Below are 22863 nucleotides of genomic sequence, written 5' to 3'. Positions count from 1 at the left end.
CCTTAACCTAACCCTAATCCTAACCCTAAACCTAATCCTTAACCTAACCCTAATCCTAATCCTTAACCTAACCCTAACCCATAACCTAACCCTAACCCTAACCCTTAACCTAACCCTAAAGCTAACCCTAAACCTAACCCTAAACCTAACCCTTACCTTAAGTTGAATCGGCTTGCTTTCAACGCGCTATTTAAAGCGCCCTTCTTTCTCCGCGCTGGCTGTTGTCGCCCTGTTGATGACGTCAGCGACGCGGTTTAATCGGGCGCGGCTTAGTCAAGCGCGGTTTTGACGGGTCACGGCCATGCCCACCCCGGCCCCACGAAGTCAAACAGAACCCTGATGCAGCCCTCAATGAAATTGAGTTCAATACCCCGATCTATAACTATGCCTGCCCCAGAGTCTACCAGAGTGAGCTACTATAACAAGTTTAAATAAATAACACAGCCGTGTCTCTCTTACTTGGTTAGTCCTTATCTCCGCTATGTATATTATACCCTTCTCCCTTAGTTAGATTTATTTTTTTTGAATCCTGGAAAAGGGCAACATCCTTTATTTTACCAAATAGTTCTTGCTTAAACAGTCCTGAGGTGACCGCGCTTACTCTCCTGTCAAGGCCAAACCCTCCAAAGTAGCAAATGCCTCCATAATTTAGAACCGTATACTTTCTCTCTGGATCCAGATCTTCAAAAAGAACCAGTTCCTCATCAAGATACACTTCGACGCGGGTCCGGTTTTGCACAACGTCAACAAAATGCCATTTTTTGCAGCATGCCATCTTTCCTCGGTGGACAAGAGGGATGGCAATTCTTTCTCCTAGGTTGACTACAACTTTCAGCATTCCGTTTTCAAGTCCTACTCCAAGGAAGTCATTATCTTCGTCTTCAGCCTTTCCTAACCAAACGAGCAAACCATCCATTTGACTGGTGGTAAAATTGAAGGAGACCCTTGTAAATCTGAGATCTCTCTCCCTGATCCCTTCATAATTGGGATCGGTGTACTTGATGTATGAATTGCCCGTGAACTTTGCAATCAAAAACGAGAGCTGTTTTTCACACCACAGGCCTGTCCAGCCAAGTTTACAGGCACACGTATATGAAGATAAAACTGGGTTGGGTATACAAACACTTCCGTGGAGACACTTACTATGCGAACAATAAATAGACTGCTCACATGTCTTCCCCATCCATTGCTTGGGGCACAAGCAAGAGAAATCAGACTCGACAACTTTACATTTCCCATTGTTTTTACACACTCTGTAGCCGCAGGGTGTTCCGTCACAATCTCCTATATTGGAACCACCTTTCGCTCCTTTCTCGGTGAGTTTTAATTCTTTGCCGTTGACAAAGACCTCCCTAATGCAGCCAGTGAAGCCAGTGGGCTCATTCTTCATTCCCCTGGGATTAACCAAGTTTAAGGAAGGTAGTCCTCCTACATAGAAATCAGTCTGGGTGTCTAAGGAAGTCATGCCACTGGTAGCTTTCTGAGTTACGTTGATTCCATCAAGATCCAAGTAGCCTTCATTGCCAACTCTTCCTGCTTTAATTAAAAGCCAGGTTTTATTTGTGCTATGGACAGGTTGGAATGTCTGTAAAACTACTGTTCTGTCCCCAAGGTTGTAACGTAGTTGGATATATCCACTTGCCAAGGTGATACTTAGGAAGTCACCTAAAGAGAAGGAGATGCAACACATTAGTATCTCCGAGCAAGTCAAAAATTAACTAAACATTAAGTTAACGGTTTTTAACGGTTCCACCACAAAACCACGGAGGACAAAATTGCGCTCGACGAAAGCGCGCATTTGACGTCATCACAGCGCGACGAAAACATCGTGCTGTGATCGAAAAATGTAAAAAAAAAGCGAAAACCTTACCCTAACCCCCCCAAACCTAACCCTAACCCTAAACCTAAACCTAACCCTAAATCTAACCCTAAACCTAACCGTTAACGTAACGCTAAACCTAACGCTAACCCTTAACCTAACGCTAAACGTAACCCTAACGCTCTAAACCTAACCCTAACCCTAACCCTTAACCTAACCCTAACCCTAACCCTTACCTTTATGTGAATCGGCTTGCTTTAATTTTAATTTTATTTCAATTTTTAATTTTTTTCGTCGCGCTGTGATGACGTCACATGCGCGCTTTCGTCGAGCGCGATTTTGTCCTCCGCGCTTTTGACGGGTCACGACTTTTAACAATCTGGTATCTTCCATATATGTCAACATTACAACATCCAGAATGCCAAGCCTGCATTGGATATCACTCTGCCATTATTTAGCAATCTGAAGATACTTAGATGAATCCCATGGTGCTTGTTTGTTAAGGTTTACATAACTACCAAATAGGAGTTGCATTGCTAAGGTTTACATAATAGCAGTTGAAGAAAAGAGGTTTTGTTGTTTTTTTTTTACATAATGTGCTTTGCGAACCAAGCAACAGCATCCCCTCTGTTTTGGCTGAAACCAAACAATATTCTCCTGGGCCTTTCCTCATTCTAAATAAGTTTGTTTTGGCAGGCTCCTTGGAAGGCAAACATGACAAATCACAAACTCTCTTGCTTTTAAGGGCTAAAGGACTCAGTGGTTTGAAATGTACGTTTGTGGCACCAAGTAAATTTCCTACCAAGGCTTCCTCTTCTATCCTTTTACACACACTCTTCTTAAAGACAGTAAAACAAGCCCCATTGGATTTAAATATAAATCATTTTCAAGAAACCATATTGAAAACTTCAGTTGAGTATTGAGCACTGGTTTCCCCCCCCCCCAAAGAAAACATTAGGAGCCAGGTTTTAAATGATGTCCTGGTTTGGATTTGGATTTGATGCCAGCTGGGGAATTTGAGAAAGAGAAGGAGAGAAAGTTTTACTAAGATACGTAGTGTGTGCTTCGTACAATTGGGCTTGATGTGGCTCAGGATAGAGTGGAGAGTGGCAGATGTATAAAAAACCACCACATTTTCCCACCAGTGAAGCTGGAAGGAACGTTTTATGAGTTGCAATTTGTCACTGAAAGAACATAATTCTTTGGATTTGAAATATTGCATCCTGTTTTAGTCTTAAAGTAGTATTTTAAAAAAACCCAGTTACCTTCATTAGAATATGTATTCAAGCAAAAAATTAAATTGATGTAAGATGATATGTTTTGCTGCAAACAGACTTTTCTTTGGAATACTCACCCTTGTTTGCAGTCTAGCATTTACCTTGTATTATCTTCCCCACCTCAAATAAATCTAATTGTTTTTCTTAACAGCTCAAAGAGAGGAGATACACAGCACTTGTGACTTTTTTGGTGGGGCATAGTTTAATCCTAGATAATAACTTAGCAGAGGCGTTAACCTGTTCCTATTTGAAGGGGCCAAGAAAGAAAGCACTTTCATTTTGTTGTTATGTTATCTTTACAATACACAAAGAATCAAAAGAGAAATAAAATGTGATAGCAAGATACCCTTTACTTTATTTTGCTAGTCTTTCTAAAAGGCAGAAGAACAAGACAATCTACCCTGGGTGGGTTGACAAGATGGGCTCAAAGGTTTGAAAACTCAAAGGCAACTTTTAGTTCTTTCATAGACTTCTTCATAAACCAGTTCCATGTTTGAATGTTTAATAAATTTATAGGCCGCCCAATCCCGGAGGACTCCGGGCGGCTTACAACAATGCAATTAAAATAGAAGTTAAAAAACACAGAAAAACATAATAAAAAAGATCACAACATACACCCAATGTAATCGGGGCTGGAACTCAAACATAAGTTCAACAGCCCGGGGCCTGCCAGAATAGCCAGGTCTTAAGAGCCTTACGGAAGGCCATGAAAGTGGGCAGGGTCCGGATCTCTGGGGGCAGTTTATTCCAGAGGGTCGGAGCAGCAACAGAGAAGGCCCTCCCCCGGGTAGTTGCCAGCCGACATTGTCTGGCTGACGGCACCCGGAGCAGGCCTTCCCTGTGCGATCTAATCGGTCGTTGGGAAGTATGTGGCAGAAGACGGTCCCGCAGGTATCTGGGTCCTAAGCCATGTAGGGCTTTAAAGGTGATAACCAGCACCTTGAATTGCGTCCGGAGACCAATGGGAACAAATCTTTTTTTTTATTGCTTTTTTGTTTACGTCAACACAGCAGTTTAAAGCAGGGGTCACCAAACTTGACAACTTTAAGCCTTGTGGACTTCAACTCCCAGAATTCCCAGCGAGCAAAGTTACCAAGCTTGGAGACCCCCCTAGTTTAGAGCTTGGGAAGACGTTTATGAGAAAGAGCACCTCACTAATCAAAAGCCCCTGGTCCTGTTTTTTTTTACTCAGACAAAACTTCATGTTTTTAAAATCTTCTTTTCCCTTGTGCAATGTCCTAGATATTCCTTGCAGAGTTCAAAAGCAAAGAGAATAAATACATTCCATGATCTCACCTTTAAACCTAACCTATTTTATCATGATGAAAAACCTCAAATATTATTTTATTTCAGAAACCTAGAAGCATTTGCGCACATTTTTTAAAAAAACAGCAAGCAAAAACGGTACAAAAATGGCAACAGGGGGCTGAGATGAATAGTATGACAAAAATGCCAAGGTTCCACCACAAAACCGCGGTAGACTAAAGCGCGTGTGACTAAAGCGTGGTGACAAAACCGCACCGTCAAAACCGCGCGACAACAGCGCGCCGACAACAGCGCGCCGACAGAAGCGCGCTGTAACATAACCCTAAACCTAACCCTAAACCTAACCCTAAACCTAACCCTAAACCTAACCCTAAACCTTACCTTAAGTTAAATCGTGCTTCTGTCGGCGCGCTGTTGTCGGCGCGCTTTTGACATAGCAGTTTTAGCGCCGCGGTGTTGTCGGCACGCTTTTGATGTTCGCGGTTATGTCGTGCCACGAAATGCCAATAGAATTGAACTTGAGAAAATGTTTCAGTGTTGAGAACAAGGGACTGGCTGGGATATTTTGTCCATCCAAGCATGGGGCATGAGTAAAGCTTGATGGGGTTGTTAAGCCAAAAGAGGCCGTGGCTTTGTTGCTCCACTGGCTGCCTCAATTGGCCTGAAAAACTAGAATAGGCCTGGACACTGGACGTTCCCCTTCCCTGCTGTAGCTCTTTGAAGCAGTATTAGGAAGCATCACTGAAAGCAAAAGTTTCTACAATGAGCAGATTATGGAAGCAGATGACTCAGAAAATATGGCAGCATCACATTCTTTGTATGGAGTGATTGATGCTAATTGTCCAGAAAACCGTGACCCGTCAAAACCGCGGAGGACAAAATCGCGCTTGACGAAAGCGCGCATGTGACGTCATCACAGCGCGCCGGAAAAAATTAAAAATTGATATAAAATTAAAATTAAAGCAAGCCGATTCACATAAAGGTAAGGGTTAGGGTTAGGGTTAGGGTTAGGGTTAGGGTAAGGGTGAGGGTTAGGTTTAGAGCGTTAGGGTTACGTTTAGCGTTAGGTTAAGGGTTAGCGTTAGGTTTAGCGTTAGGTTAAGGGTTACGTTTAGGGTTAGATTTAGGGTTAGGTTAAGGGTAAGGTTTAGGGTTAGGTTTAGGGTTAGGTTTGGGGGGGTTAGGGTAAGGTTTTCGCTTTATTTTTACATTTTTCAATCACAGCACGATGTTTTCGTCGCGCTGTGATGACGTCAAATGCGCGCTTTCGTCGAGCGCGATTTTGTCCTCCGCGGTTTTGTGGTGGAACCTGTTTTTCTGCTGAATGACCCTCCTGGGTTATTCTGACCCAGCTCCCCAAACGCATCAAACCCTCTGAAGTTTAACTCAAAGAGTCCTTTATTGGGGCTGCTGGAAGTCCCAGCCAAAAAAGTTTTTCTCTCCCCGCAGGCTGATAAATCCAGCTGGCTGGAAGATGAAGAGTTGTTTGCCACATCGATTCGTCTATGCGCCCTGCCTTTTATCCCCAGAGCTAGGGTGGGACTTTGCTAGCAGCGGTGGTTTTTCCTTCCCAAGGACTGGCCCACGGATTTCCACTGCTCTCCTCTCCTCTGCCTTATAGCAATAGCAATAGCAATAGCAGTAGACTTATATACTGCTTCATAGGGCTTTCAGCCCTCTCTAAGCGGTTTACAGAGAGTCAGCATATTGCCCCCAACAATCTGGGTCCTCATTTCACCCACCTCGGAAGGATGGAAGGCTGAGTCAACCCTGAGCCGGTGAGATTTGAACCGCTGAACTGCTGATCTAGCAGTAGCCTGCAGTGCTGCATTTAACCACTGCGCCACCTTGGCTCTTCTTATGCTCATCCGTGTGTCAGGCAATGGACCCAGCTGTTCCTCCTCTTCCTCATCAGCTGCCTCCAGACCTGGAGGGCTGTTGACCCTCCATCTGAGGGCTGATGGATGGCCCAGGCTCCACCTCTTTCTGTCTCTCTGCCAACTCTATTCCTTCTGTCCCCCTCAGATCTCTCAGGTTGCCTTGATGCTGACCCTGGCTCCCATGCCTCTTCCTCCTTTCATCTGGCTGCTGGAGGGGCCAGTCACCGGCACGGCACAACAACTGTCTTAACTGTAATGGTTGCAGATGACTTGAGTGCATTCTCCTTTTAGTGTAAAGTGGTCAAGTTAATCATACACGCTATCATTGTGATTTGTCATGAAATCAGCCAGATCTTTAGATTGGATTTGGCATTTTTGTTCATCGAGTCCAGTGGTGGGATTCAGCCAGTTCGCACCAGTCCGGGAGAACCGGTTATTAAGTTTCGGAGAAGTTTGTTGAACTGGTTGTTGGGAAAAATCACTAGGGCAGAGAACCGGTTGTTAAATTCTTTGAATCCCACCACCGATCGAGTCCTTCCCAAGGACCTGGGATGGTCAGGTGTTGTTGAAAGGTACCATCGCAGGATGTTTATTATCAATTCGTTCATGTCAAGGAACTGCGCAGCAGCTGTTCAAATGAAGTCGGAGACACTGACGCAAACCTCTTGTCTGTTCTATAAATATAAACATATGTAATATTCAAATTTATTTTCATCATCCAGAAAAGGAAGAACGTAAGATCATCAGGAACACAGGAATGTCATGAGGTAAATCTAAAACAGATTACAGAACGCACCAAAGAAAAAAGGAGAGGGGGAGGGAAACACCCCCCCTTATAATCACAGCAACCAATGGCAGCGTAGATTATATCATGCATGAGTCAGCACTCTCTAATCCAGTGTTTCTCAACCTTGGCAACTTAAAGATGTCCGGACTTCAACTCCCAGAATTCCCCAGCCAGCAGATGCTGGCTGGGGAATTCTGGGAGTTGAAGTCCGGACATCTTCAAGTTGCCAAGGTTGAGAAACACTGCTCTAATCCACTACAACTGTGTGTTCTGTCCTATTGTACAGTTTGCTCTTCCAACTACTACATTCAATATCCTAACAATTCGTCTCTTGCAAAATCATGGCACGTTAATCAAATCAGATAATGTTTCATTTGGCCTCTAACCCCTTCCCCTTATCACAGGATAGTAAAATGAAAGACTTACCTGATCGTGAACTCAGATGCTGAGCAGCGTAAAAGAGGATGCCATTTCCTGAAAAGGTCTGGAATTGCATCTGGATATGAACCTTGTGTCGAATGTTGAAGGGCTCAAATGATATCCAGGAAGATTTGCGGTTGCTGAATGATGCATCGCTTATGGTTAAGGCTACAGAACGTAACAGGAAAGAGATTTGATCTCCACTAACAACAGAATCCTTTAAGATTTCTTTTGTTCTTAAATACAGATTTGATTTGATTTTATTATATTTATATGCCGCCCTTTCCCCCCGAAGGGGACTCAGGGCGGCTCACAATTCAAATCAGGGAAGGGGGGGGTTACAGACAGAAAATAAAAGACAAAACATAACAATACATAATTTAAAAACACACAACAGTCATACCATTCGAGACGGGGGGAAAAGCTCTTTAGCCCCAGGCCTGTCGGAACAGCCAGGTTTTAAGGGCTTTGTGGAAGGCCTGGAGTGTGGTGAGGGTTCGAATCTCCACGGGGAGTTCGTTCCAGAGGGTCGGAGCAGCCACAGAGAAGGCTCTCCTCCGGGTAGTCGCCAGTCGACACTGGCCGGCGGATGGAATTCGGAGGAGGCCTAATCTGTGGGATCTAATCGGTCTAGTGGAGGTGATTGGCAGCAGGCGGTCTCTCAAGTACCCAGGTCCAATACCATGAAGGACTTTATAAGTGACGACTAGCGCCTTGAAGCGTATCCGGAGACCAATAGGCAGCCAGTGCAGCTCGCGGAGGATAGGTGTAACGTGGGTGAACCGAGGTGCACCCAGGATCGCTCGCGCGGCTGCATTCTGGACAAGCTGAATCTTGTACATTAATGTACAGATACATTAATCCCACCCTAAATTCCTCTCCCTAATTTGCGTTTAATTTACTTCGTTTTATAATAGAAACAAGGAATGGTGAGCAGGGGTGCCTAGTTGTAGGCAATGTCTAATGGACCCAAACAGAGATGCAATCAAGTCTCAGATTATGTGACTTCTTTACATTAAGGAAAGCTTCTATTCAGAGAAGAGTTCTGAAAAAGGATTGAGAGAATTGAGCCCAGAATTATGATCATAAGTCATGCCGGTCATGAAACAGGCCACCGTTTGACTGCACCAAATTTTTCAACCTATTTCCCAGCGGTCAATAAGTGAAGGTCACAATTACTCAGGGAATGCCATGGTCATCAGTCATATGTGATGGCCATTAAATAAAGACTTTGTACCCAATGAACACTTGAACGTTGGTTTCCAGCAAACAAAAAACCCTTCATACATTGACCATGTGACCACAGGATACTGCAAACTGCTGTAAATGCAGGCCACTTGCCAAACTCCTAAAATACAATCACGTCACCACAGTGTGTATGTGTGTATTAGTGGTGGGTTTCAAAAATTGTTCGAACCTGCTCTGTGGGTGTGGCCTCCTTTGTCGGAGTGGCTTGCCGCCCATGTGACCGGATGGGAGTGGTTTGCCGCCCATGTGACCAGATGGGAGTGGCTTGCCGCCCATGTGACCGGATGGGAGTGGTTTGCCGCCCATGTGACCGGATATGAAGATGCCCACGACACTTGTCAGAACCACCTTAAATCACCTCACACACAGCACTGGCATGCATAAGAATAGGATGTAAACTTGTTTTTTGAAAGGCATCTTTGGTTTGCGTTAAAACAACTTCAACACACGCAATGTTCTGATTGCACCACAAACGCAGTAGTCATCCTTACCTTTCACAGAGGCACTGAGTTTTATAAATAGGAGCATGGTAGTGTAGAATAATCATATCCAAGGACCAGTGGTGGGTTTCAAAACACTTTGGAACCTCTTCTGTAGGTGTGGCCTGCTTTCCGGGTCCACTGGTGGAACCTCTTCTAACCCGTTCGGTAGATTTGACGAACCGGTTCTACCGAATAGGTGCGAACTGGTAGGAACCCACCTCTGCTGTGTGTGTGTCTGTGGCCGTCAGAAAACTTGAAGCTGAGTCACGGAGGACTGTTATAATTTCTAACAGTCACTAAACAACTGATTGCAAATCAAGGACTGCCTGAATGACATTTCATGTATTGTGATAAGGCCTGGAAAGTAACTGTTCTTCTTTATCCCTTTATAGAATAACAAGTGTGTTCAAAAGCAAAACTCTGATACCAACCTGTTCCTCAATGTTGGTACACGCAAATCCCATTTGACCAATTAGAATCATGGGACTTTGTTGACTTTACAAGCACCGTTGCTACGGTGTATTCCTCTTTCCCTCTTGCACTCCTTATTCTCCCCAAGGTGCCTTATCATGCACCCCAGCTCACCAATCACATATTTGTCTTCTAGGTTCTTATCTGTTGTCATGGTTGCTCCTCTCTCTCTCTCTAGATAACAACTTGCATTCCAGCTTTGTACAACCCTCCACCCTCCCATTTCATTACCGGAGAGTCTTTTTGTAACACTTGATCTTAGGAACATCCATGAATCTTGAAATGAACAGCAATGGCATCGTGGCACATGGCAGGTTCTTATTGCTCCCCAGAATTTCAAAACAGAAAATAATCTGTGTGTAAAGAAGGAGTTACTGAACCCTCTTCTGTTCCTATTTAAGGTGTTATAACTGAGGGGGGGGGTGTCTTTTCCCCTTAAGGGAATAGCAGAGGATGATCTGAGCCAGGGGTGGGATTCAGGCAGTTTGGACCGGTTCAGGTGAACGGTTCCACCACAAAACCGCGTTCGACTAAACCGCGCTCGACGAAACCGCGTAGCTGATGTCATCAACAGCGCGACAACAGCGCGGAGACAGAAGCACGCTGTAAATGCTAAACCTAAAATTAACCCCTAAACCTAAACCTAACCCCCCTAAATCTAATCCTAAACCTAACCCTAAACCTAACCCTTAACCTAACCCTAAACCTAAACCTAAACCTAACCCTAAACCTAATCCTAACCCTTAACCTAACCCCAAACCTAACCCTAACCCTTAACCTAACCCTAAACCTAACCCTAAACCTAACCCTAAAGCTAACCCTTACCTTAAGTTGAATCAGCTTGCTTTCAAAGCGCTATTTAAAGCGCCCTTCTTTCTCCGTGCTCGCTGTTGTCGCCCTGTTGATGACGTCAGCGACGCGGTTTAATCGGGCGTGGCTTAGTCGAGCACGGTTTTGTCGTGCCACGCAGGTGAACCGGTAATTCCAGTAAGCATTTGGCCCCGCCCACCTGCCCCTGCGTTTTCCTGACCTATATTTCCCTGTTTTTAGCTCAACTGATTCACGCAGCCCAGCGGACTGCCGCACATCCGCTGTTTTATTCACAGGCACTGACGTAGAAGGTAAGTTTTGAAGTGTAAAAAAGTCATTTTTTTCAATGGTGCACATGGGCGCAAAGCTTGCACTCATTGAACCGGTTGTTAAACCGGTTGCATCCCACCACTGATCTGAGCTCGGTTAATTGTGAAAAGCCTCTTGTCTACTTCATTTTTAAAAAAAAATAGCTAGGGAGCCTACTAATGGATTTCTTATGTTCTATATAATCTAGTTCCAACAAGAATTGAATACAATATGTATAATGTAAAACAGCTTCTAGAAATAGCATGTAACTGAATTAGGCTGCATGGCTTAACAGCTGGGAACTTGGATGTGTGGATCAGTATAATAAATGAAATGTCGTATTTTTTATTGCTCTACAACAATTTCATTCTCTGATTTTAATTTCTTCCCTTATTAATAGTGTCATTACTATGACGCTATGTTCTGTGAATTACAGCAATGAAGCAAATTTTGGAACTTTGAGATGTTTATTCATTTGTCTAAGCTGCTTTATATGCAATTGCTTAGATTAGGAGTAAAGTAAAAAAAAGCTGCTATTGATATTCCCATTATAATGTTAAGAATATTACAAATGGAAATTTATAGAAGAAATCTCAACTCTGTTGGTTTATATTGGATGTTTGTTGTCTCATAAACTGTTAAACTAATCTCAGCAATTGAGAAAACTTTTGATGGGAATGGCATAAGCCTTTATTAGTCAGAGGATATATTAAGAAATCTCTGTCTGCTTTATTCATTATACCCACTGGAGTTTAATGTATTGCAAAAGTGAAATCTGGAAGGCCCAGCTGGTTTCTTTAAACAAAGCAGAGATTTAGTGGATCACAGTTCAGGGTTTATCATTTACTTATTTATTAATTAAATGTATATGCTATCCACCTCACGGTCACACAACTTTGGACAGCACACAAACTGATAAAACAATATTATAAAAGTTGAAAGCAGTAAGACAATAAAAATAATATTACCATAATAGAGAAATACAGTAACTAAGATAGATATGTTGGTGTGTGTGTATCAGAGGTGGGTTCCTACCGGTTCACACCAGTTCGGTAGAACCGGTTCGTCAAATCTACCAGTGGACCCAGAAAGCAGGCCACACCTACAGAAGAGGTTCCAAAAATTTTTAAAACCCACCACTGGTGTGTATCAGGGGTGGGTTTCAACCGGTTCGCGGCGGTCCCTGCGAACCGGTTGGTCGGCGAACCCGGAAGTAAGTAACTTCCGGGAACGGCAAAGGGCCCATCCGCCCGCCCGCGCTCCTTACCTGGTTTTGACGAATTCTGCGCTTCCACGCATGCGCAGGACGCATACAACGCCTGCGCGATCCTCCAGGAGCAGCTGGAGCATCGCACAGACGCTAGTATGCATGTGTGCGCTGCACGCGTGCACGCGCGTGCCGCTCACGTGCATGAGGACTCCGGCGGCGAGAAACCCACCCCTGGTCTGTATGTACAATGAAGTGGAGGTGGCATCTTTTATTAATCCTGTTACCACTTCCAGGATCACAAGGCCCCATCATGGTCCCAGGCCAACAGCCAGAGCCAGGTTTTAAGGTCCCTCCTTAAGGCCAAGCGAATGGGTGGGGATCTCAATGTTCCAGAGGGTAGGAGTTACAGAAGAAAAGGCTCTTCTCCTGGATCCTGCTGGGCATAATTCCTTGTTTGACGGCGTACGCAGTGTGCCCTTTCTGCTGGCACAAGGCCAATCCCATTCTCAGGTAACCTGGATCTATGTCATAAAGGGATTTATAGGTAATATATTGGACCTGGACCAGTGATGGGTTTCCATTTTTTTTTACTATTGGGCACGTGTGTGTGCACGTGTTTTTACTATTGTGCATGTGTGTGTGGTGCTTCTGTGCATGCGCAGAAGCGTGCGGGTGGGTGGGAAGAGTCTCCCTCTGACGCCACTACTGGTTCGCCCAATCTGGGCCAAACCGGCAGAAACCCATCTCTGACCTGGCCTTGCATAATTCATAGCTGTATGGACAATTTGTAATCTGCTGTATAAGAAGATTAAGGACACCTTTGAACTTTGGTGTTGAAGAACCCCATGGCCACCAAAAAAAACAACCCCCAAACCTATGCCGAGGTGGCGCAGTGGTTAAATGCAGCACTGCAGGCTACTTCAGCTGACTGCAGTTCTGCAGTTCGGCTGTTCAAATCTCACCGGCTCAAGGTTGACTCAGCCTTCCATCCTTCCAAGGTGGGTAAAATGAGGACCCGGATTGTTGTTGGGGGCAATATGCTGACTCTGTAAACCGCTTAGAGAGGGCTGAAAGCCCTATGAAGCGGTATATAAGTCTAACTGCTATTGCTATTGCTATGGCTCATCGAACAAATCAAAGAATTCTCACTTGAGGCACAAAAGACCAGGCTCAACTTACCCCAATTTAGGCACATTATATGAAGACCTAACACCCTGCAGAAGGCCTTAATGCTGGAGGAAGTGGAAGGGAAAATGAAGATGATGATGACAACCAGCATCAAGATTGATGGACTCAGGTATAATCACTATGATTGCACCATTGGAAGACCTGAAAGGATAGGTTAGGGATAGATTGTCATGGTGGGGAGAGGGGATCTGTGTAATTGCTAAGAGTTCAAGAAGAAGCTAAGATCAATGTAGAGATGTTATTTATTTCTTTATTTCTTTTTTCTAAATAGATTTTAGACTGTGTTTGTTAAAAATCTATACCGTGTACGGGTTCTGGGAAGTCGGGGGGGGGGGGGGGGAGGAGGGGGGGTCGGGGTGGAGGGTGGAGGGAGGGAGGGATATATATATTAGGCTAGACATGATGTGTTAGATCTCAATGCAATGTGACTTCACATGTATACTGTTTTTCTCTAATTTTTCTTTAAAAATAGGATAAGCCAAATACATTAACATATAGTGGAAATACACCAAGGGGGAGAGGAGTAGGAAAGAAGAAAGATGGGTAGAGAGGGATGGGAGAGAGGGTGGGGGGGGGGAAGGCGAAAAGGAAGGGGGGAGTGGATCTGGAGAGAGGAGTGGTGGAGGGCGAGGGGAAGTAGGGTAGAGGGGGATGATGGAGGGAAGATAGAAAGTTGGAGGATGGTGGAAGAAAGAGGTGTATGGAGAATGGAAGAAGTATATTGGGCTTTTATTTTCTGGGGCATTGTCGACAAGAGGAATTGATGCAATTATTGTTTAATACTGTATGGCGTATACATATGAGCGTATGAAAATGAAAATAAAATGTACTAAAAAAAAAAGCTAAGAGTTGAAAATGACTTGATGGCAAATAAATCAATAGATCAGTTTGTTAAGATACTAGCATAAAACCAAGAGGGTAAATATGAAAATGGATTTTCTGCCCTGCGGTAAAGGGATGAGTTTATACTTGACTTCACTAGTGATGTGGCTGCCTTGATAATTAGCCTGCAATCTTGTTATCTAAGATATATTTGTTATCCACAAGATCAATCTGTAATATTACTTCTACCACCATGTTGAGCTCCGTTCACTGGATGTATTATTCTGAACAGAAAGATATATTTTTTTCTTATTATTTATTTTTACAAGCATGAGGCAGAATCACCACTGTGGCCATCACTACCAAGATTTATTAGTAACATTTCTTGGTTGGAAAAAATACCTCATATAATTCGAGCTTTATTTATTTATTTACTTATTTATATCTCTCCTTTATTATTTTTACAAATATTTCAAGGTGGCAAACACAATAGTCCTTCCTCCTCCTATTTTCCCCACGACAACAGTCTTGTGAGGTGGGTTGGTGTGAGATAGTGTGACCGGCCCAAGGTCACCCAGCTGGCTTTCATGCCTAAAGTGGGATTAGAACTCAAGAGTCTCCCAGTTTCAAGCTGGCGTCTTAACCACTAGGCAAAACTGCCTGTTTTGTACTTGTACACAGTACTACCTAGAATTAAGCAGAGACCCAAAGGGACGTACATATAGACAGGCTGATTTTGAGTTAACAACCATTTGTTCAGCGAGTGTCCAAAGTTATGGCAGCACTGAATAATGATATTTTGGCCGCTGAAGTTTTGGCTGATGTAGCACTTTCACATTCATATGACCAAAATTTGGGGCATTTCAACTCTCCCCCTCCCTATTTGCCACTCCCTGTAGATCTCGGCTTTTCTGGTTGGCTTGCCCAGGGACATTTCTCAGTAGTGGCAGTGGAGCTGGGGCCAGATTTATGGCCCCTATGAGATAGGTAACTGTTGTGGCCCAGCAGGAGCCATTGGAGCTGCCACCAGACTCCAACAATGAGGAGCCCTATGAGTCGGCTCTGGAAGATGTGGAGGACCCTGGACAGGGTTCCGACTCCGAGCAGGGCGCAGAGAGGCTGGTTGGCCACCAGGAGGTGCCTGAGCCTTGGACCAGTGGGGAGGAGACAAGGGAGTGTGATCCTGAAGTCATGCACTGGAGCAGTGGGGAGGAGCCAAGGGAATTGTTCCTGGATGCCCGGCAATGCTGGGCAGATCGATATAGAGAGCAGCTACGCAGTTACCAAAGATAATTGGACCCAGGTGATTGTAATTAGGCTCCTCTCAAGATAGTATTTAAGGAGAGACTGGGAGGAGACTGGTTTTGCAGGATCCAACGTCATTCCTAACGCTAGAAAAGCTGTTATCTGTCGAAGTCTGAGTTGCTGCCAAGGTTCTTATCTGTTTGTTATGCTTGGCTTTAAGCCACCGAGGTTTTGGTTTCTTGCTAATAAAGTGCTGTGACATTCCAGTTAAGCTTGTCTCGGCATTCGTTACTGGACGGAAGAGGGGGTCAGAACAGGTAACCCTTCTTCAGCCCTTCTTAAAAATGAAGCTGAGTCAGTCCACCTCTTTGCAATGCCGTCTGTGTAACACCAAACAGCTCAGACTCTCAAAACATTTAGAGTTTTTTCCATTAACCCCTGAAGTGCAGTCCTGTGTATGCTAACCCTGTTGGAATAAATTTGTTGATTTGGATGGGACCTGTTGCTGGATAAACACCCATAGGTGTAGGTCACTAATTGCTAAATTAGGTTTAGGCAGCAAAATTCCATTGCCAATCTCTATGGAAATACTATAGGGTTTTGTAGTTTGTTCTATCTGTATGTTTGGGGATGTTAGGTATTGGAATGGCAATACTGGATTGTATTAAATATCTAAGTCTGTGGTTTTCTGAATAAAGTTCAATATCCTGTTACTGCAATTTTGTGAGACCCAAAATTGCATCCTTTCCCTATGCATATCTAATAAAGAATATTTTATTTTATAATGTATTGGGAAATTGGCAGTAAGAAAGTTAAGTGAGCTCAAACAACATTTTAACATCCAGAGTAATAAAATGGTGTGTGTGTGTGTGTAAGCATGCAGAATTCTACATTAATCTCTCAGACCACTTGTGGTGACTGCGGTAGAGAAAACCTTGTGCCACAATAAAACTGCCAATTTCTTAAAGTGCCAGAAGATTGTCAGAATAGAGCTGGAAGGGACTTTGGAGGTCTTCTAGCCCAAACCCCTACTCTGGCAGGAGGCCCTAAAGCTTTTCAAACAAGTGGATGTCCAGTCTCTTCTTAAAGACCTCCAGTGATGAAGCAACCACAACTTCTAAAGGCAAGCTGTTCCATTGGTTAATTGTTCTCACTGTTAGGAACGTTCTCCTTAATTCCAGGTTCCAGAAACAGAACGATTCTTCTTTGTTTCGCTGCAAGAGACTTACAGAAGTATTTCTAGCAAACCTGTTTCTCCATGGCTTCTTGTCATGGTGGAGGTATTCTATTTTTAAGGTCACTTCTGTATTGAGTAAAAGTGGATATGCCTATCAGCCAGTGGTGGGTTTCAAAATTTTTTGAACCTCTTCTGTAGGTGTGGCCTGCTTTCCGGGTCCACTGGTGGAACCTCTTCTAACCGGTTCGGTAGATTTGACGAACCGGTTCTACCAAACCGGTGCGAACTGGTAGGAACCCACCTCTGATATGAGCCCTCCTTCCTTAGCAAAATTCAGCCCTTGTTAAAATGAGAGCTTATCGATGCCTCATTCTGGCTCTCCTTAATATCCTGGGCATTTAGAGCCCACTGAAAGTTTTGCCAACATAAACAGCAGCTTAAGGCTCAGAACACCCTGACCTAGAGATGACAAATACGAGCATAGTTGGGACTGGATAACTTGGGAATTCCCAGCCATGAGAGTAACATATCAGATAGTAAAGAAATCCTGCTGATGGGTTTCTCATGAGCCAGGAAAGCACAAGCTATGCGCCCTCCCTCCCAACCTTTGGTACAAATGAAGCATCATTTGCAATGTAATAAAATGTAATATTATTACATCACATAATAAATGTAATGCTATCACATTCATTACAGCATAATTTCAGCATTACAGTACCTCCCAAAGACCAATAAGATCACACAGATTGGGCCTCCTCCGGGTACCATCGGCCGGTCAATGTCAGCTGGCGACCCCCCCCCCCGGGGGAGGGCCTTCTCTGTTGCTGCCCCGGCCCTATGGAGTGATCTCCCCGTTGAGATCCGGACCCTCACTACTCTTCCGGCCTTCCGTATAGCCACTAAGACCTGGCTGTTCCGGCAGGCCTGGGACTGTTGATTAGCATCCAGCCCCACTTTAAGTAGTATGTATGTTGTGGAATTTTAAATAATTGTATTTCTATTTTAATTTTTATATATTCCCTTGTTTGTCTGTAAGCCGCCCAGAGTCCCTAGGGAGTGGGCGGCATACAAATGTCAATAAACTTCCAAACTTCCAAATAGTAATATATAGCAATGGTCATTTTTAATCTTGCTTCCTCCATTCTTACCCACTTTTTGGAATGTACTGTTCCTCTGCCATGCCTGTCATGGCGGGTACCAGAATGTGGATTAGATAATAAAAGATCTCTTCTTTTATTAACATTTCTCCACTTATCTCTAGTGCCTGAGCAATCATTTCCCACCTTCGCTGTTTATAAGCACAGAGCCAGTAAAAGTAAAATTCAATCAATGCCGTTGGTAAAACAAATTGCTATCCTATGCTGCCATCTACAGATTATCCTTCATTATAGTAGTCTAATATATCTTTCTATGTACAAGACTGTTAAATAGCCTTTCTTTTCGTCAGTTTATTTTAGATTCCTATACACTTTACTTGTTATACTTCTATTTCCCAAACAAATGTCAACAGTTATTCCCTTTGAATCAGCTGACTGTGCCTTATTTACTGCCTTGAAGGGCCACTAATTTAACTTCATGATGAATAAACTTGGTGTTGCAACTTCTCAATTATTTTTCAGCTGCCCAGGCTTATAATGCTTCCTTCATTTTACATGACAATTATACTTGTCTGAGTCTTAATTTGAGTTGCGGAAAGCTGATTTTTTCCAGTTTCTCTCCATCTCTTTTCATTCATCAGACCTGATAATGGACAAGGGGGCCAAGACTGTTTTCTTTCCTTACATGCCTTAAGTGCAGTTGTATCAAGCATAATCAAGCCTGGGAAATACATCAGTCCTGGGTGTGTGTGTGTAAGAGATCTTTTTTTTAATTGCAATCTGCTTTTTTTTATTTTTAAACATAAAAAAACCAATATAGCAATAGCAATAGCAGTTAGACTTATATACCGCTTCATAGGGCTTTCAGCCCTCTCTAAGCGGTTTACAGAGTCAGCATATTGCCCCCAACAACAATCCGGGTCCTCATTTTACCCACCTTGGAAGGATGGAAGGCTGAGTCAACCCTGAGCCGGTGAGATTTGAACAGCCGAACTATAGAACTACAGTCAGCTGAAGTATCCTGCAGTGCTGCATTTAACCACTGCGCCATATAAAAATGATCTCATCCATTACATACAGCATGTCGTTTGGTTACAAGTGTTTCTGCGTCCATATTCTCAATTACATTTAGAATCACAGATTTTTCATCTAATATAACTAAATACCTCACTTTCATTGTACAATGTATATTCAATTACAATTATTATTTTTTCCCAATAAACCTAATTCCCTTACATTCTTGATTGCCTGTTTAATAACAACATACCTTTATATAATCACAGATCCCGATATGAAAGAGATTTACCAACCATTTACATTTGTATACTACTGTTTTCAATTATGTATAATCCCGCCAATCAACTATCGAGTATGCTTATGTTCATTATTGTCCTTGTACATCATACATTCAAACAAAGATGTTATTCCTTCATTTTTCAGAGAGAGAGAGAGAGAGATCTTTGAATACGATCAGGTAACCAGTTAAAGTCCATGATGTGTGGGAAGCCGCCCATTCTGCATACAGAATTCCTAATGAGGCTTTTATTGTTGTTGTTACATCAATAGGACAGAGAACAGTGAAAGCAGTAAAAGCAGCGAGTACAGGGGTGGGTTGCTCCTGGCGTTACGGCTGGTTTTGCTATGTGTGTCTGTGTAGTTGCCAAAAAATTGTTCTGCGCATGCGCAGAACATTAAAAAAGGAGTAAAAAGCATGCTGGCAACGGCATAGGTGACCGGTGAACCGGTTCATGGCCGTGGCCAGCCAGCCGTCCCTACCGGTTTGGTGACCCAATCCCAATTTCTGCTACCAGTTTACCCGGACCGATGCGAACCGGTAGCAACCCACCTCTGAGCGGTTTATCAACAAATGTGTGCACAACAAAAGCGCGCCGACAAAACCATGGCGAGAAAACAGCGATGTTGAAATCACGTCCACATAGAGCGCCAATAGAAGCGCGCCATCAACAAACAATGAGAAAACAATGTAAGAACCCTAACCCTAACCCTTACCCTTACCCTAACCCTTACTTTAACCCTAATCGCCCTTCTGTCGGCACTCTTTTGTCGGTGCGCCTTTGTGGGCGTGCTGTCGACGTCATGGTTTTATCGCCGCGGTTTTGTCAGCAAGCTGTTGTCGGGTGCGCATTTGTCGGGTCACGCCTCTGAGCAAGTCTCTACAGAAAGCTAATGCACATAGTCCTTGGTGCATTACCATTCATTCAGCTTTGCAATTCACGGTTCTCCTGTGATTAAAATTTGGGTGCTTGGCAACCAGCCTACTTTTACAACTGTCGCAGCATCCCTGGGCACCACAATCTCCTGCACTATTCAAAGTGCTTCTGAAGTTTGTCAAGTGCCCTGAGCCTTGACCCCATTGGTTAGGACAGTGTTTTTCAACCACTGTGCCGCGGCACACTAGTGTGCCGTGACATAGTGTAAGGTGTGCTGTGGGAAAATTACTTTATATATAGTCAATATAGGCACAGAGTTAAATTTTTTTAACATTTTCTAATGGTGGTGTGCCTCGTGATTTTTTTCATGAAAAAAGTGTGCCTTTGCACAAAAAAGGTTGAAAAACACTGGGTTAGGACATGAGTTGACTGACCAGCTTGTTGCCTGAGCCTAATGTTGTGAGCTGTTGGAAAGGGGGGGAATAGAGGTAGTCCTTGACTTACGACCCCTAATGGAGCTCCACATTTTCATTGCTAAGCAAGATGGTTGTTAAGTGACTTTTGTCCTATTTTGCGACCTTTCCTGCCACAATTGTTAAGGGAATCACTGCAGTTTGTTAAGTTAATATCATGATCGTTAAATGAATCGGCCTCCCCCATTGACTTTGCTTGTCGCCAAGAGGATCACATGATCTCGGGGCACAGCAACCGTCACATAAATTTACATGCCAGTTGCCAAGCTTCCAAATTTTCACCACGTGGCCACAGGGGATGCTGCGATGGTAATGTGCAAAGTGGCCAGGAGTCACTTTTTTCTGTGCTGCTGTAACTTTGAATGATGACTAAACTAATAGTTGTAAGTTGAGGACTACCTTTAACTGGCTCAAAGTCACTCAACCAGCCTTCGTACCTAAGGCCAGACTAGAAGTCCCTATCTCCTGGTTTCTAGCCAGGTGCCTTAATCTCTAGACCTTTTTGACTCTTCATGATAAACGGATGAATCACATCTGTAAATAACAAAGTAATTGGCTTTTATGCATCTGTGTTCTGATAAAGCTCAGTGCACTAATCCCATTTCCACTGGTGAGTAAAAGGCTTAGTTCACACCAGATGCTCCTCGTGTTCATTTTTTCAAGAATGGAGAATTGCCATACAAGTATGTTACTATGTATAGTGGTGCACTTTCATTGTATGGCTTTTGTATCCAACTCAAAGGTGGCATTCAGCCGGTAGTGGAAATTTTGAGTAGTTCGGGGAACCGGCAAATACCACCTCTGGCTGGCTCCGCCCCCATCTTTTTGTGGCCTCCTGAGAACCCGGCTGATCAGAGTCCCAGCTGATCAGCTGGATCTTCTTGTGTTGCCCCACACAAGAGAATAGAGCTGGAAAGCAGGTTAGTGTGATGGGGATGGAATGGGGATTTTACAGTATCCTTGCCCTGGAGTGAGGTGGAAATGGAGATTTTACAGGCTCCTTCCCCTGGAGTGGGGTGGAAATGGAGATTTTACAGTATCCTTGCCCTGGAGTAAGGTGGAAATGGAGATTTTACAGTATCCTTGCCCTGGAGTGAGATGGAAATGGAGATTTTATAGTATCCTTGCCCTGGAGTGAGGTGGAAATGGAGATTTTATAGTATCCTTGCCCTGGAGTGAGGTGGCAATGGAGATTTTATAGTATCCTTGCCCTGGAGTGAGGTGGCAATGGAGATTTTATAGTATCCTTGCCCTGGAGTGAGGTGGAAATGGAGATTTTACAGTATCCTTGCCCTGGAGTGAGATGGAAATGGAGATTTTACAGGATTCTTGCCCTGGAGTGGGGTGGAAATGGAGATTTTACAGGATCCTTGCCCTGGAGTGAGATGGAAATGGAGATTTTATAGTATCCTTGCCCTGGAGTGAGGTGGAAATGGAGATTTTATAGTATCCTTGCCCTGGAGTGAGATGGAAATGGAGATTTTATAGTATCCTTGCCCTGGAGTGAGGTGGCAATGGAGATTTTATAGTATCCTTGCCCTGGAGTGAGGTGGCAATGCAGATTTTACAGTATCCTTGCCCTGGAGTGAGGTGGAAATGGAGATTTTATAGTATCCTTGCCCTGGAGTGAGGTGGCAATGGAGATTTTACAGTATCCTTGCCCTGGAGTGAGGTGGAAATGGAGATTTTATAGTATCCTTGCCCTGGAGTGAGGTGGCAATGGAGATTTTACAGTATCCTTGCCCTGGAGTGAGGTGGAAATGGAGATTTTATAGTATCCTTGCCCTGGAGTGAGGTGGAAATGGAGATTTTACAGTATCCTTGCCCTGGAGTGAGGTGGAAATGGAGATTTTATAGTATCCTTGCCCTGGAGTGAGGTGGCAATGGAGATTTTACAGTATCCTTGCCCTGGAGTGAGGTGGAAATGGAGATTTTACAGTATCCTTGCCCTGGAGTGAGGTGGAAATGGAGATTTTATAGTATCCTTGCCCTGGAGTGAGGTGGCAATGGAGATTTTACAGGATCCTTGCCCTGGAGTGAGGTGGCAATGGAGATTTTACAGTATCCTTGCCCTGGAGTGAGGTGGAAATGGAGATTTTACAGTATCCTTGCCCTGGAGTGAGGTGGCAATGGAGATTTTACAGGATCCTTCCCCTGGAGAGGGGTGGAAATGGAGATTTTACAGTATCCTTGCCCTGGAGTGAGGTGGAAATGGAGATTTTATAGTATCCTTGCCCTGGAGTGAGGTGGCAATGGAGATTTTACAGGATCCTTGCCCCAGCTCTGTTTTCCTGTTCAGGGCAACAAAAGAAGATCAGCTGGGAGGCTGGGAGGCTGGGAGGCAGCAGGGGCGGGGCCAGCCTGTTTGCTGGTTCTGCAAACTACTAAAAATTTCCCCTACCGGTTCTCCAGAACCTGTCAGAACTGGCTGAATTTCAATTTACATTTCTCACCCAGCCACAGAATAAAAAGAAACCGGTGGTACCATCATGTGATACATTTTTGACGAAGGTTTGTCCCCTACCTTGTTCGCAAAGGCTGCCAGTGGTTCCCAAGGGACAGTGGCACCTGTATCCACCAGGCACCGAGACGCAGGTGGAACCCCGCTTGCACCGATGGGGGGGCTCGTGCTCAGGATCACACACGGACGTTCTTTCTGTGCAGAAAGCCCCCGTCCAACCCGAAGAGCAACGGCAGCTGGAAGGTGCAAA

At 44.1% G+C, this 22863-nt stretch overlaps 1 protein-coding gene across 1 annotated transcript in view; it reads right to left on the bottom strand.

Annotated features, from left to right (window-relative positions):
- Window positions 1-315: 315 nt before the first annotated feature.
- LOC106545657 (protein eyes shut homolog) overlaps window positions 316-22863 on the bottom strand; it is a 550606-nt gene continuing 528058 nt past the window's right edge. The window contains exons 29-31 of the mRNA XM_087719050.1: window positions 22677-22849; window positions 7456-7617; window positions 316-1665 (exon numbers count right to left, since the gene is read on the bottom strand). Of these exons, the coding sequence (XP_087575176.1) occupies window positions 464-1665; window positions 7456-7617; window positions 22677-22849 (1537 nt within the window). The 3' untranslated portion in view covers window positions 316-463. The remainder of the gene's footprint in view (window positions 1666-7455; window positions 7618-22676; window positions 22850-22863) is intronic.

The sequence above is a fragment of the Thamnophis sirtalis genome, unplaced genomic scaffold (genome assembly GCF_051295495.1).
Source record: "Thamnophis sirtalis isolate CommonGarterSnake01/CBP01778 unplaced genomic scaffold, rThaSir2_p1.2 scaffold_6, whole genome shotgun sequence".
NCBI lineage: Eukaryota > Metazoa > Chordata > Lepidosauria > Squamata > Natricidae > Thamnophis > Thamnophis sirtalis.
Note: the sequence above shows the minus strand (reverse complement) of the source record. Positions and strands in the feature narration are given on the sequence as shown.